The sequence below is a fragment of the Lolium rigidum genome, chromosome 5 (assembly GCF_022539505.1).
Source record: "Lolium rigidum isolate FL_2022 chromosome 5, APGP_CSIRO_Lrig_0.1, whole genome shotgun sequence".
NCBI classification, from domain to species: Eukaryota; Viridiplantae; Streptophyta; class Magnoliopsida; order Poales; family Poaceae; genus Lolium; species Lolium rigidum.
In genome coordinates, this window is record NC_061512.1 from 86,832,891 (window position 1) to 86,846,246 (window position 13,356).

Sequence of the window (13,356 nt, forward strand, 5' to 3'; positions counted from 1 at the left end):
TTTGTACATGGCGGCACGCGCCGTAGCGGCGAGCGATGATGCTGGCGTATTTGCGTGGAATTGTTGTAGGGGCAGGTAGGGGAGAAGGGAGGCATGGACCCGAGGTGGTGGGGAGGGGAGGATGACGAGAGAGGTGGGGAAGATGATGGATAGGAGTAGAAGGCAATGCTAGGTAGGGGGAGGCTAGAAGATGTGAGTTGTTTGTGTTAGGGCCTTAGGGGCGGCGCCAGCGAGCTTCTCTCTAAGAAGAGGAAGAAGCGGAGAGTCAAGAAGGGCATGTTGGTCTTTATGTGGTAGGCCCGGGTTAGTAGGGGCAAATGGTGAAATGTGGATGTAAATGAGGACAAAAACTAAAGCACCAAGTAAATAAGGGCAAAAGGCAAAGTGGCAAAATAAAGAGGGGCAAATAATAAATTTGTGTCACACAACTTGTGTGCAGCCGCGCGCACCCATTCGATTACAAACCCTGACTCGCCGCCGCCGCCGCCGCCCTGCGCCGCCTCCTCCACATAAAAACGCGTCCCCTCTTCCACTCCACCTCCATCTCCATGGACACCTCCACATTCGCCGCCGTCGCTTCCTTCGTCACGCTCGCCAAGACGCCCAACCTGCTCCTTCCACCCAATCCCTCGCCCTGCCTCCCTCGCCCCCGTGCCTCCCTCGCCGTCTGCTGCGCCAATTCCCACGCTTCACCACCTCCACTCTCGCCCCTCCCGCCTGCCGCTTCCGATGAGGAGGAGGTCGCTCCTCCGCGCCTCCGCTTACGCCGAATCTCCCAAGAATTCCGCGCGCTCCCGGAAGCCGACCGCGCGCACCGCCTGCTCGCGTACGCGGCCGCGCTCCCGCGGCTGACCGAGGCGGACCGCGTCGCGGCCAACCGCGTCATGGGGTGCGTGGCGCAGGTCTGGCTCCTGGCCAGCTGCGACGGAGCGGGGCGTATGCTCTTCGCCGCCGACTCCGACTCGGAGCTCTCGCGCGGTTACTGCTCCTGCCTCGTCTCCGCGCTCGACGGCGCGCGCCCCGAGGAGGTGCTCGACGTGGACACCGCCGACCTCGCGCCGCTCGGTGTGGCCGCGGGGGCCAGGTCGCGGGCCAACACGTGGCACAACGTTCTCGTCGGCATGAAGAAGCTAGCGCGGGCAGCCATCGCGGAGCGCGAGGGCAGACCCCGTGGGGAGCCGTTCCCCTCTCTCGTCATTGCCCGCGACGGCGCCGTCCGTGCGCAGGGAAGCTACGCCAAAGCCCAGGTGCGCTCTCTTTTTTTAATCACTCGGCTTTTCTCAGCATCTCATTGAAAAGACGTATCTGTTTCTCCACAAATTGGAAATCAGCGACATTTTTGACTAAGAAATACTAGCTAAGAAAGCAGTGGCTTGCTTTGAATAATATACGACGTGTAGAATCTGCCAAGCCTGGGTGCCAATTTAACTTTTGCACTATAATTATACGGGATATCTAAAGCTACCTTTTTTTATTGGTTCTTCCATTTCCCCCTTTTCCTTTTTCTAGAATCTGTGATGCGAAAAGGAACTGACTCGTGGTCATGGCTGTGTGTATGGTCAAGAATGGCCACTATGGCCATAATCAAATGGTGTCAACGTCACCTACCCGCAAAAAAAGTCACCTTTACCTTCTACTTTCTGTTGCTTTATTGATGGCTTGCTTAGGGAAAATTCAGTTGGGCATGCCCTTAAATGCCGAATATACACCACACATATTTCAATTTACAAAACAAAAGCGTGCTTTGTTCTTTCCTGACTGGCAATGGAAGGGCGTTCCTTTTGAAAAAAGAAGCAACTATGTACTTTGGCTACAAGAGCCGCAACAGTTCTAAGTGTCAAGCGTAATACGGATGTCTCCAATTATTACGCTTGATGCTAAGAGTCCGTAACAAGCATCAAGTATCAACAGTTACACGAGTTTATAGATTAAAAATCTGTAACAAATGAAAGATAGGTTAAGATTTTTTTACTTCATTGTTCCTTCATGGTGTACAAAGACTTGGCGACTGGTTTTAATTGTTAATTTCGCAGGCAATGTTTCTATCGCCTGACCAGTCCAAAATTGCCGAGCTTGTGAACACCCTTATGGAGAGAAAAATTGGGATTGTGGCCCATTTCTATATGGATCCTGAGGTGCAAGGCGTACTAACTGCTGCAAAGAGTCAATGGCCCCACATTCACATATCTGACTCGTTGGTAATGGCAGATAGAGCTGTTCAGATGGCTGAAGCAGGGTGCAAATATATCGCTGTCCTAGGTGTTGACTTTATGTCAGAAAATGTTCGTGCAATACTTGATCAGGCAGGCTTTAATAAGGTATTTTTTCAGCTATATCATTGACTTTCACTAAGTTTTAAGAAGTTTCGTACTTATCATTATGGACACAACACAGCACAAGAGTTAGGCTCTAGGGGGTTTGTATATATACTTTGATAGGTCATGTTGGTTGCAATAGTGTTACTTGGGTCCTTCATATGACATTGTACTTTTGACAAGATTTGTTATATTGGTTAACTTGTTATAGCTTTATTTTACGGAAATGCATATGTACTCCCAAGCATGGGTACACGAGCTATCTCAACCACACATTGCTTGGTGATTCGGAAAAACATCGAACCTGGGAGAATTTTTTGCATTTCGCGAGATCGTTTACCAAAATAGAATCTCTGAAAAGTTGATAACACATGTGGCTGCCATGTCCCTCTCCAGCACTACTTGTCGGCCCTCTCTCTCTCATGTCTAGAACTCTCCATCTCTCTCCGCTCTCACTTTGCATATGTCTACACAACCCAGTTTCACAATGAGCTGCTCAAATAATTTGCATGAATCTCAAAGATGGTCATGTGGACATGATAACTCGTGTACCCATATGTGGGTGTACAAAATCCACACTCTTTATTTTACCGCATTCGTGGCATTATAAAACCTGTCAATACTGGTGACTTAGATGACTGTAACCTAGTAATTATTATCAGACGCCGGCATATTTAGAATGCCCAATGTTTTGATAACCCACAACTGCTTATGTCTTTCTGAAAGGACATCTATGTTTGACACCCCCTCTCTCCCTCTCGTTCTGTATCTCTCACTTACGGATTTGTTACACAGGTTGATGTTTATAGAATGTCAAGTGAGCAAATTGGCTGTTCCTTGGCAGATGCTGCTTCGAGTTCTGCTTATACACATTTTCTCAAGGCAGCATCAAGATCTTCTCCTTCTTTACATGTTATTTATATCAATACGTCCCTGGAAACAAAAGCTCGTTCTCATGAACTTGTTCCTACAATAACATGTACTTCTTCCAATGTTGTTGCAACTATATTACAGGTACTCATTTTCTTTGTATCAATATTATATTTCTTGGTGGATTTATATTGCATTATTTTCCAACAAGGTTAATTATTTTTATCTTTTTACATCAATATGCTCCCCTTATCCATCTATCTCTTAGGCATTTTCCCAAATACCAGATCTTAATGTCTGGTACGGTCCTGATTCCTATATGGGTGCCAACATAGCAGACCTATTTAAGAGAATGGCTATCATGTCAGAGGAAGAGATTGCTGAGATACATCCAGATCACAACAGAAAAACTATAAGTTCATTGCTACCACGTCTACATTACTATCAGGTTTGTGTGATTATGTACCTTTGTGCCAAATTCGGTAGTTTATTCAAGGTTTCTCGCACATTTTAATGCAGTTAAATGAACCTCACAGTGAGTGCTCTATTTCAAACATCTGATGTCTGTTATAAAACATTCCTTCCAATCTCTCCTTTTACATGTTAGTTTCTTACATCTCTGCTTTAATTCAGTTTTAATGACCTTACAGTCAACCAACTATTTTTCATTCTTTTTTTGGGACTTCCATTGTTCTAACAGTTATGATTTTTGAAATCTTTGCTTTAACTTGCTAATTGTTAAGCAGCAGAGTTTCTCTGTATTTGAGATATTTTGATTTTTCTATATAAAAAATTTACGAGTTTTGGTTGTCTTTTCAATATATAATATTTTTTACTGACTATCAAAACTTTTATTTTGTGTATATGTGATATTGATAGCATTCAAGAAAAAATTACCAAAATAGATGTACTCCCTCGAGCCCTAACTATTTGTCGCGGGTTCAATCATGGTTTGTAAGGCGTTGAGGCGGTTTAAGGCGATGGGGGGTGGGGGGTGGGGGGTGGGGGGCGCACTGGCGGAGCTTCTTTGGGGCAAAACTGGGCCATGGTCCGCCCAGCCAAGGAGCAAAACACTTTTTTTTATACCTATGTGTATCCTAAAGCCCACTAACCCATCCTAGTTCACGTGAGAAGCAGACATGCAATTCATTTTTTCCGCTTGTTCTCGATCCACATCCTCGCTTCACTTGGTTGTTCCTGCTAGTCAGTGGCGCATCCATGGCGCCAGTTAAGGCCGTGATTTCGTGAGTCGGCGACTGCGCGATGAAGGTCCAAACTGCCGGAGATACTCGATCTGGCGAGCGGCAAAGGTCCAGACCTGCTGGAGGTACTTGTTCTGGCGAGCAGCGACCGTCCAGCAGCGAGTAGTGCCGGCAAGCCGGCGAGAGCGCCCAGGCCCCAACCCCAACCCCAAGGTCCAGGCAGCAGGTGCAGGTGGCTAGAGAACTAGCTACGGCTAGCGGCAGCTATTCGGCGACACAGTCCACAAGCAGTCCCCAAATCACTTCACGGCAACGTCCTTGCATCTTAATTCTCTCTCAGTACCAATTTGATAACACGAATACAGTAATATAATCTATTGTTGTTTACAAATCGCATTTAAGTGCCTAACATAGACAAAGCTAGTCAGAGAAGAATTGATTTGGTTTTGAAAAGAAAAAGGGACGATCAAAATAAAGTTAAGAAAGATCACTCAGTACCAGCAGACACACACCCTTACCCTTACTTCAGTTACTTGAATTGCAACAGCTGATCTGTTTGTATGGAACTCCCTATCTTATAGTTAAACTGAATCTTAGTATGTTGTATTTTGTTTTGGAGCTATTTATAGATGTATGATCTTCTGAAACGAAGGTAGTGAGTATATTGACTAATGCCTACTGGTGTACTAAAGTATATGGTTCACAACTGCATTTTTTTGTGATATGCTTTAGTTTGGCCCACCCAATATTTTCTTCCAACCTCCGCCACTGTGGGGGGGGGGGGGGGTCAATGCCTAGGTGCTTAAAGCGCGGAGCGAAGCGATGCCTTAGTATAGAGGCAGAAGCAGGAAGCACCAGGAGGAACGAGCTCCTCTGATTTTGCTTTTCCTATGTTGTGCTAACTTAGCCCGTTGGATAAGAAACTAGAGGTCAAGATTCTGTACTGTAGACGAAGCACTATGGACTCTGCACTGTTGTTACAACACTGCACCTGTGCACTGTTGGTAAATAGTGTAGACTCGGACTGTTCACATACTGTACCGTCAGATCTGAGCTATTCACTCATGGGCACACCACAAGCAAAGTCAGAGGGGCACGTTCCACAGCACCACAGGTCGACCTGTCCATGGCGTCCAAAAGCTGCCAGACCGATGCTTTCCCCACCTAAGCGACGACCTACACACCTAAAAGGCCGAATCTGGATGCCTTTGACACGAGCCTTAGACGAGGACGACGCCTTGCCATCTGCAGGCGCTCTGACGCTTAGGCGTCGCCTAGGCGACGCCTTAAAAACCATGGGGTTCAATGAACCTAGACATATTTTAGCTTACATTTTCCCTAAACCTGCCACAAGTTTTTAATGCCGGACGGAGTATATTCATAGTTGTAAAAAGGCAAGGAAGTGTATGTAAATTGAGGTACGAAATTGACTCTAGAGGTATGCAGAAAAATACTGCTGTGGATATCTGGATGGGTGTGATAACATGATTCGGTAGTCTTTGATGTTTTGTATGCATCTTGTATCCGAGAACGAATCTGTATCATCGTAACTACAAAATTGTATATATAAGTATAAAAATATAACCTGTATAGTATCAGTTTGCAAGATTGTTTACCATTAGTATAATTTGTTGGAATCTCTGGGCCTGTCGTCGCACAAAAACGTTGCTTCCATCTCATCGTTTTGTACAATATTATATTGTTTTTCATCTCATGATTTGTTTCTTTCTCATTTGCTATATGTTTACTTCTAATTCTGCACCTTTTGCTTGTATGGTGTCGTTTTGCCTATATAAATGCAGAATGGTAACTGTATTGTCCATGATATGTTTGGCCATGAAGTTGTGGAGAAAATAAAGGAGCAATATTGTGATGCATTTCTAACAGCACACTTTGAGGTCCCAGGAGAAATGTTCTCTTTGTCCATGGAAGCAAAGACCAGGGGAATGGGAGTTGTTGGATCCACTCAGAATATCTTAGATTTCATTAAAAATAAATTGAAACAGGCTCTGGACCGGAATGTTGATGATCATCTTCAGTTTGTGTTAGGAACGGAATCAGGAATGATCACTTCGATTGTTGCTGCTGTCCGCAAATTATTTGATTCCTATGAATCTTCTGAAGATGGTGCTAACATTGAAGTAGAAATTGTGTTCCCTGTTTCACGAGATTCAGTTTCTAAGACATCTGTTGACGATTCTCATGATTTTGGCTCTTCAGTAACTAATGATTTTGAACAAATTACTATTGTCCCTGGTGTGGTTTCTGGTGAAGGTTGCTCTATCCACGGGGGCTGTGCGTCATGCCCTTACATGAAGGTCTGTTTTCTCCCTTTTCTTCTACTGATAATTAGAAATTTGAGATTCAATAAATTTAATATAATATCAACAATAACTTGTTGATTGTTTCATTTGGAAGCTATTTTGTTCATGTAATATGCAACTACTTATTAACAGTAGCATTGTTGTTAGTAATGTTGGGCATTACAATATATAACTCTTCAATATTGTCTAGCTCAAGATGTCTGTCTGTCCATAGAGTGATAATCTTTTTTAAGATATACAGGCAGGAGCTAATAATCACTTAAGAACTTCCTAATATATATGTTTTTAAGGATATATTTGTCATCTTTTGTCCTAGGAATAAATTCATTCTTTTTATATATTAGTGTTTCATCCTCTTTTGGTCTATCCATTCGTCTGGAACTCCTCAAGTATTCATGCCAGCAGTTCCGATGTCAATTGTTCATTTTGGTAATTTAGCATTGTTGTTCAGTTGCTCTGATCTTGTAAAGTCTGTGATCTGACCTTATGGCAGGTAAAGCATAATATGTTTATTGATATCAGCCAAAATTTCCGAAGGTTGCTTTTGTAGCTCGTGATATAGCCGTTCTATTTTTTGCAGATGAATTCTCTAGGGTCGCTACTTAATGTCTGCCAGCAACTTCCCGATGAAGACAACATACTATCTGTCTATCAGGCTACTCGATTAAATGCTAAGACTTCTCACGGGAAATTGGTTGCGGAGGTTGGGTGTGAGCCAATTTTGCATATGAGGCATTTCCAGGTCTGCCATCTTATTGCTCTTTATCATTAATTCATGGTGCACACCTTACGTGACACCTTACTGATTCACTTGCTTTATTCCACTGAAACGCCACTGGCTTCCATACAATGAAAATTATCTGCATTTTCATATTTGAATATTGAAATGCCATGTCGGTATGCTGGGCTGGAGTTTTAGCTGCCACCAGACCAAGTCTGCAAAGGATTTTCTAGTTATCTTTCATCTCATCATGTTATTTTTTATTACTTTAAAGTTGGATTTCCTATGCAGAAAATCAGTTTTAACATCATAAAAACAGTTTTCCTAGGATTTGTCCTAACAGGCTTGATAATATGCTATACCTTGTGTGAATGATAAAATATCGGGTGGAAACCATGTTTTGAAGTCTCAAGTACTACTCCGTCTGCCCCGAAAAGGATGTCGTGGATTTGTCTAAATTTGGACGTATCTATACACTAAATCGTGAGAATAATGTTCTAGAGAAATGCAAAATTTGAAGTTGTTACTCATTCATTTCCAGGTACAAAAGAAATTCAACAATGAATAGTAGCATCTTTAACTACTTTGAGAGTGAACTTGAAATCTTACGTGTAGCTTACGTGGGGAACCAATTATAGCAGGGCTAAGCCCCAGCCTGTGGCAGGGTAGTCTACGGTAGGGTGAAAACGGAACGGATTATTTCCGACCAGCCGACCGGAGGCTTACGGAAGGCAAAAACGGATTTGGTCGGATAGTTGACGGATACGGCTAGTAGTAAATGGATACTAGTAAATGGATACGGAAAAGGATATGGTTTACTAGTAAATGGATACGGAAAAGGATATGGTTTTACTAATATCCGTCTTTATCCGAAGATATACCATATTTCACGGTTATATCCGGTAAATATCCGATGAAATATTCGGCAACTAATAAATCAAATCTTAGGACCAACATTATATAAAATTGCAGCCCTGCCCACAAATGGCGACCTCATTATATATAGCCTAACATCGTAAGCCTACCCTTTTTTAATTCCCCTAGCCCGCACTCCTGGCCACCAGCTCCTTCTAATGTTGAAGCTCTAGCCGATGGGCGCTAATAGCATCTATTCTCTATTTGTAGAAGATTTTTTACAAGCTAATAATACTCCACTGGTGAGTCCTATTTTTATTTTTAAAGAGAGATCCGACAAAATGTTTATCCACAACCGAACCGTATTCGCCCCGTATTCGGTCCGTATTCGTAACCGATAGGCTCCGATTCCGTATTCGTATCCGCACACTATCTGCTCAGATTCCGAATACGAAAAAAATATGGATACAAATATGGTTTCACTATTATTCGACCGTATCCGCTCCGTTTTCACCCCTAGTCTACGGCTACCCTGGGTTTTAGCCATCCGAAGGGCATCAGTGTTGCTCTCCCACCGGCCTCTGAGGCAAACTTGTTGGTCGTGGTCCTCCTCTACTCTGGCTTACTTACACCTCCCATGACATAATATAGCAATTGGACTGTCCAGCGGGTTCCTCGTGGTTGATCACCCTCCTGCTCATGTGGTGGACAGTCCGTGATGTCCTTCAACACTTGATCATGGCAAACATGTTGACTGCTAGCTCCCATTGGGTTGCTCGCGAACTGCTTGTAGGTCGATTGATGGAGATGTAGATTTGTTTCTAACATCCTTGGAAGTGGTTATGCGACAAACTATCCCATGATCTTATGGAGTGAGGTTACAATTTGAGGTACCGTCGTGTTCTTGTATGCTAGTTGTCATGATTGTTGCGGTATAGATCCTTGTGAACTCCAGCGGGTTAGATATCTCCAAAATACTTAGGTAATTCATGGTCAAAAAAATACTTAGGTAACTCGATCGCTTGGAACTTCTATTAGTCTATCCTTATCCTTGGGACAAGTAGTCAGGCGAGGTTCGCCAAATACATGACTTCTCGTCCCCTATTTGGTTGTGGGTCTTGTCTTCGTGCTCCAGCTGGAGGTTCCCCGTGTGGCTGCTCGAGTTCGTGGTTGGTGAAGTAGAACTTTGTCCGTGCCCATTCCTGATTCCTTCATACTTTGGACTTGCTCGTGGATGTGGGCAGGCATCGTGCGTAGATCGACATGAGTGGCTTCTCCAATGATTTGGATGTGCTCACTACAATTGTATCGTCTCTCGAGCAAGCTTGGACGCCTTGAGAGCCTCCCGTTTGGACTCGTGGCGCCTCCTCACAAGCTCCTCATTCTAGCGCATGGCATCGGAGTTGTGTGCGCTCATTGGGCTCCTGCTCTTGGTCTTTTGTCATGTTGTGTGGATTGTCTCTTGTGATGTCTTGTCGAGGATGTTTGTTCTCCCCGCATGGCTTGTTCCGAAGAGGTCACCTTGATGGCGTCGCTTCACTGCATTGCTTGGTTCGTTGTGGTTTTCGTTGATGGCATACCGGTTTGTTGTGGTAATTGGCTCGATGAAGGTGTTGTCACATTAGAGAATAAGCTTGAGATACAAAGCTAATTGATGATGAGAAAAAAGAATGGCTCACGCTCCCATTTGCTTTTCAATCTAAGATTATGGTCCTCCTTTCACATATATGCAGCTCTTTGTGGGTTCCTTGTAGTCAAGTTTTGAAAATTTGGTAGCAGTATGTGTAAAGGTACAAAGATCAACTATGGGAAAATACTGGTATTCAACATACTTTATTTTACCGTAAGACAGTAGGGAGGTCCTCTAGGGTTAATTTTCTATTAAAAAGGGCTCAAGGGACTAGATTACATCGGCGGATTGCACCAATGTATTGAAGGGATTTTAAGGTGTTGTTTAATCTTAAGCCGTGTCCACCATCGTCGGCTCTGACAAGGTCAGGGCCTTCACCTGGATTGCCACGGCCACCGTAGACAATTCGTAATAGCAGATTCATAGGACTGCTCACGAACAAGCCAGCCCGAGAACCAGATCCATAGAACCACTCGTGATGCACATTACAGGCCAATGTCAGAGCGACAAGCTAGGACACCATGGCTTAAGCTCCTTTGCAATCCACCAGCTAAAAAGATATAACTCATGCCACACACAAGTGGAATTTTCATGACAGGTGGTGACCGCCTGCAGCAAGGAGAAGTGCCGCCACCCTAAGCATGCACAGCCAGTTACCTTTGTAACTTTGTTGGCGGAGCCTGCCACCTGCAACCGCTGCTGTACAAGACCACGATTTGCACCAACCACGACACCATAGGGAGCTGGGGCAGTTCCAGGACATTTGTTTATTAAGTTTCACCGGGGGAGGGAGAAAATTCTCCACCTGAGTTTTCATTTATAAGTGGCCAAAGGCCTGTATCTCATATACAGATGTTTACGTTGGGAAGGAGAATGGAACCCGAGAGTCAATACAGAAGAAAATTCAGCATGGGTTTACAGGGAAACAGCGAACCCACATCGCAGCTTCATGTTGGTATCCTGGGGGAAGTCTTGCTTGCCATAGCAGGGCGTCATCCCGACAGAGCTTGCTGATGAGAGGAGTCAGGGCTCCAGGTGAACACCACCCCGTTACGGTGCTTGCACAAGTGCCAATAACAGAGCAGGATAAAGGAAGAACTTCCTGACTGTGGTATCGGCAGGCGGGCTCCCAGAATTGCCTCGCAAAACTGCACCCATAGAATAGGTGAGCGCTGGTTTCCTCCGGGCTTCTGCAGATGGGACAGATGGCTTTGCTTGGCTCTAGGATGCCTTTCTTCAGCAGTGAAGTGTGTGTGGGAACGCGATCTTGCGCCAAGAGCCAGCCAAAAAACTTCACCTGGACGGCGCATGGCTGGACCAAATGAACCCAGTGACCAGCCATGACTCTGCCGAAGTTGCAGTTGCAGAGTTTGTAGAGTGTTGATGCAGAGAACACCCCTTTTGGCCCTCGGCATTGGAGAAGCTTGCGCTTGTCCACACTATCACCGCGACAGTCATGGGAGACAACGTGCCAAGGAGGGCCTCCTTTTCAGGCGCGGCCACCTTCGTGAGCCGCGGAACGAGGAAGGCGGCACCACCGTCCATAACCTGACGGACAGAGATGTCAGAGCTGACACAGTGGGAGAGGAGAACGGGAATTGATGCCCCCAGTGGGGACCGGTGAGCGCGGAGCATGCGCCTAGCACAGATAGGGTCGTCGAGCATTTGCCAGACCCAGCTCGCATACGGCAGCACCGGCTTCGTGTGGAGCCGATGAAGAAGCTTTACTTGCAGGGAGTCGTTTTGGAGACAGGGAACGAGCACATAGCCCACCTTCAACCTTAGGGTGGCAGACGGTGTCCCAGGCCACCAAGCACTTCACCCCATAGGCTTTTTAAGCGGCGTTCCACAGGAAGGTGCGGTGAAGGGCATCGATAGGCCTGATCACCGCAGGTAGTAGAGGCATGGATCACATCGCGAAGACCGGAATGGCGTCTAACACTGCATTCAGGAACACAATTCTCCCTACGGCAGATAGCAACAGAGACCGCCACTGTGCTCTTGTGAAAATTGATGCGCAGCCCAATGGCGTCAGCAAACTGATCGAGAATGATCTTCAGGCGACTCCAGGATACGGTGAAGACGCAGAGATGCCCCACCACCACCGTCCGGCCACCAGTGATGGCAACAAGTGATGGCAGCAAGGATTGGAAGGCCAGAGGTGGCGTCCAGGGGTTTGAGGCTGGTCACAGTGGGGGGAGGGGTTTGAGGCTGGTCACAGTGAGGAGTAATTTAGATTAGTAGCATATATAGCATATGCGGTTTCATGCATTGTGTTATTTATTATGTTGTAGACTCGTCATGCCTTAGAGTGATGTTAAGCTAGTTACAACCTTACTCCTTTTCTTCATTTATTGATATGCCATGTCACCAAAATATCTTAGGATGTGTAATGTTATGCATGTTACTCCAACTATAAGTAGCCTGAGGTGGGAGTCATCTACAGAATGGTTTTTTTTTTCCTTAACATGTCACATTCTAAACTAAGTAATATTCTTTTCACGTGCCAATTTTAGTGGCGTTCCTTTGTATTTTCCTTCTAGGCTTTACCAGACCCATGCTTATGATAATTCCATCTATTTCAGGCGACAAAGAGATTACCAGACAAGCTTGTTTACCAGGCTATCCATGGTAGCGGAGGGGAATCTTCCGTTCAGGTATGTCTGGATGAGACAGTGTGCTGCCCGAGTAGAGTACAACCTGATATAGATTTGTGGGGTGCAGTATCCGTTTTCTTTAGTTGAAATGTTTTCCGTTGCTGATATTACAGGTGCAGAATGACACTTGCGGCGTTTGCAGTGGGTAGGTAAACTGAACTGACCAGTTGTGATTTATTCCCAATCAAAATGTTTGTCTCGCGTATGTTCAACATGTGGGTGTCAGATAAGGAGTATATAAATGTGCGACAATGTGTACAATAAAGTCGCTCATCGATTTGTGTGCTTTACATGTAACGGGAAGAAACTAAATATAATTGTATACTTACTGCGACAGTGTGGCGCAACCATTCACTTATCATCCAAGGGTTCCCCTTCCTTTCCTCTCCCACCTGTCCCTTTTCTGGTAAAAAAAAGTCGCAAATTATCATCTTAATACATGGCTCGTACATACGTACGTCCGTCCGGCGACATCCTCCATCATGATGCGGAGGTCCAATGGTTCATCGGGTGGCGGCGGCCGGCGACGTTCGGCGCACCGGCGAGCAAGGACTCTTTGATGGTGGTGCTGGTGGCCGGTGACGTACACTGCAGCGGCGGGCAACGGGCCAAGGGCTCTTCGATGGTGGTGGCGGCGGCCGGCGATGTCCACTGCACCGGCGGGCTACGGGGCAAAGACACTTCGATAGTGGTGGCCGGCGACATCCATGCCATTGAGGACTGGGATATCGCTCTTGCTTTGATTTCCTTGGCCTCTTCCATTCCTTCGTGAAGAACCCCTT

General features: G+C 45.5%; 1 protein-coding gene across 1 annotated transcript; it reads left to right on the forward strand.

The window, feature by feature from the left end:
* Positions 1 to 491: 491 nt before the first annotated feature.
* LOC124652429 (quinolinate synthase, chloroplastic) lies at positions 492 to 12,952 on the forward strand. The gene is made up of 8 exons (XM_047191440.1): positions 492 to 1,247; positions 2,034 to 2,318; positions 3,111 to 3,329; positions 3,454 to 3,633; positions 6,190 to 6,705; positions 7,292 to 7,453; positions 12,503 to 12,574; positions 12,688 to 12,952. Exons 1-8 carry the CDS (start codon positions 549 to 551, stop codon positions 12,721 to 12,723), a joined length of 2,169 nt encoding a protein of 722 aa, XP_047047396.1. The 5' UTR covers positions 492 to 548; the 3' UTR covers positions 12,724 to 12,952.
* Positions 12,953 to 13,356: the final 404 nt, after the last annotated feature.

Excerpts from the sequence above, each read along its gene's own strand:
- LOC124652429 (XM_047191440.1), top strand. The coding sequence starts at position 549 with ATGGACACCTCCACATTCGCCGCCGTCGCTTCCTTCGTCACGCTCGCC. Across the intron at positions 1,248-2,033 it reads GAAGCTACGCCAAAGCCCAG|GCAATGTTTCTATCGCCTGA; the intron begins GTGCGCTCTCTT and ends TTAATTTCGCAG. Across the intron at positions 12,575-12,687 it reads GAGGGGAATCTTCCGTTCAG|GTGCAGAATGACACTTGCGG; the intron begins GTATGTCTGGAT and ends CTGATATTACAG.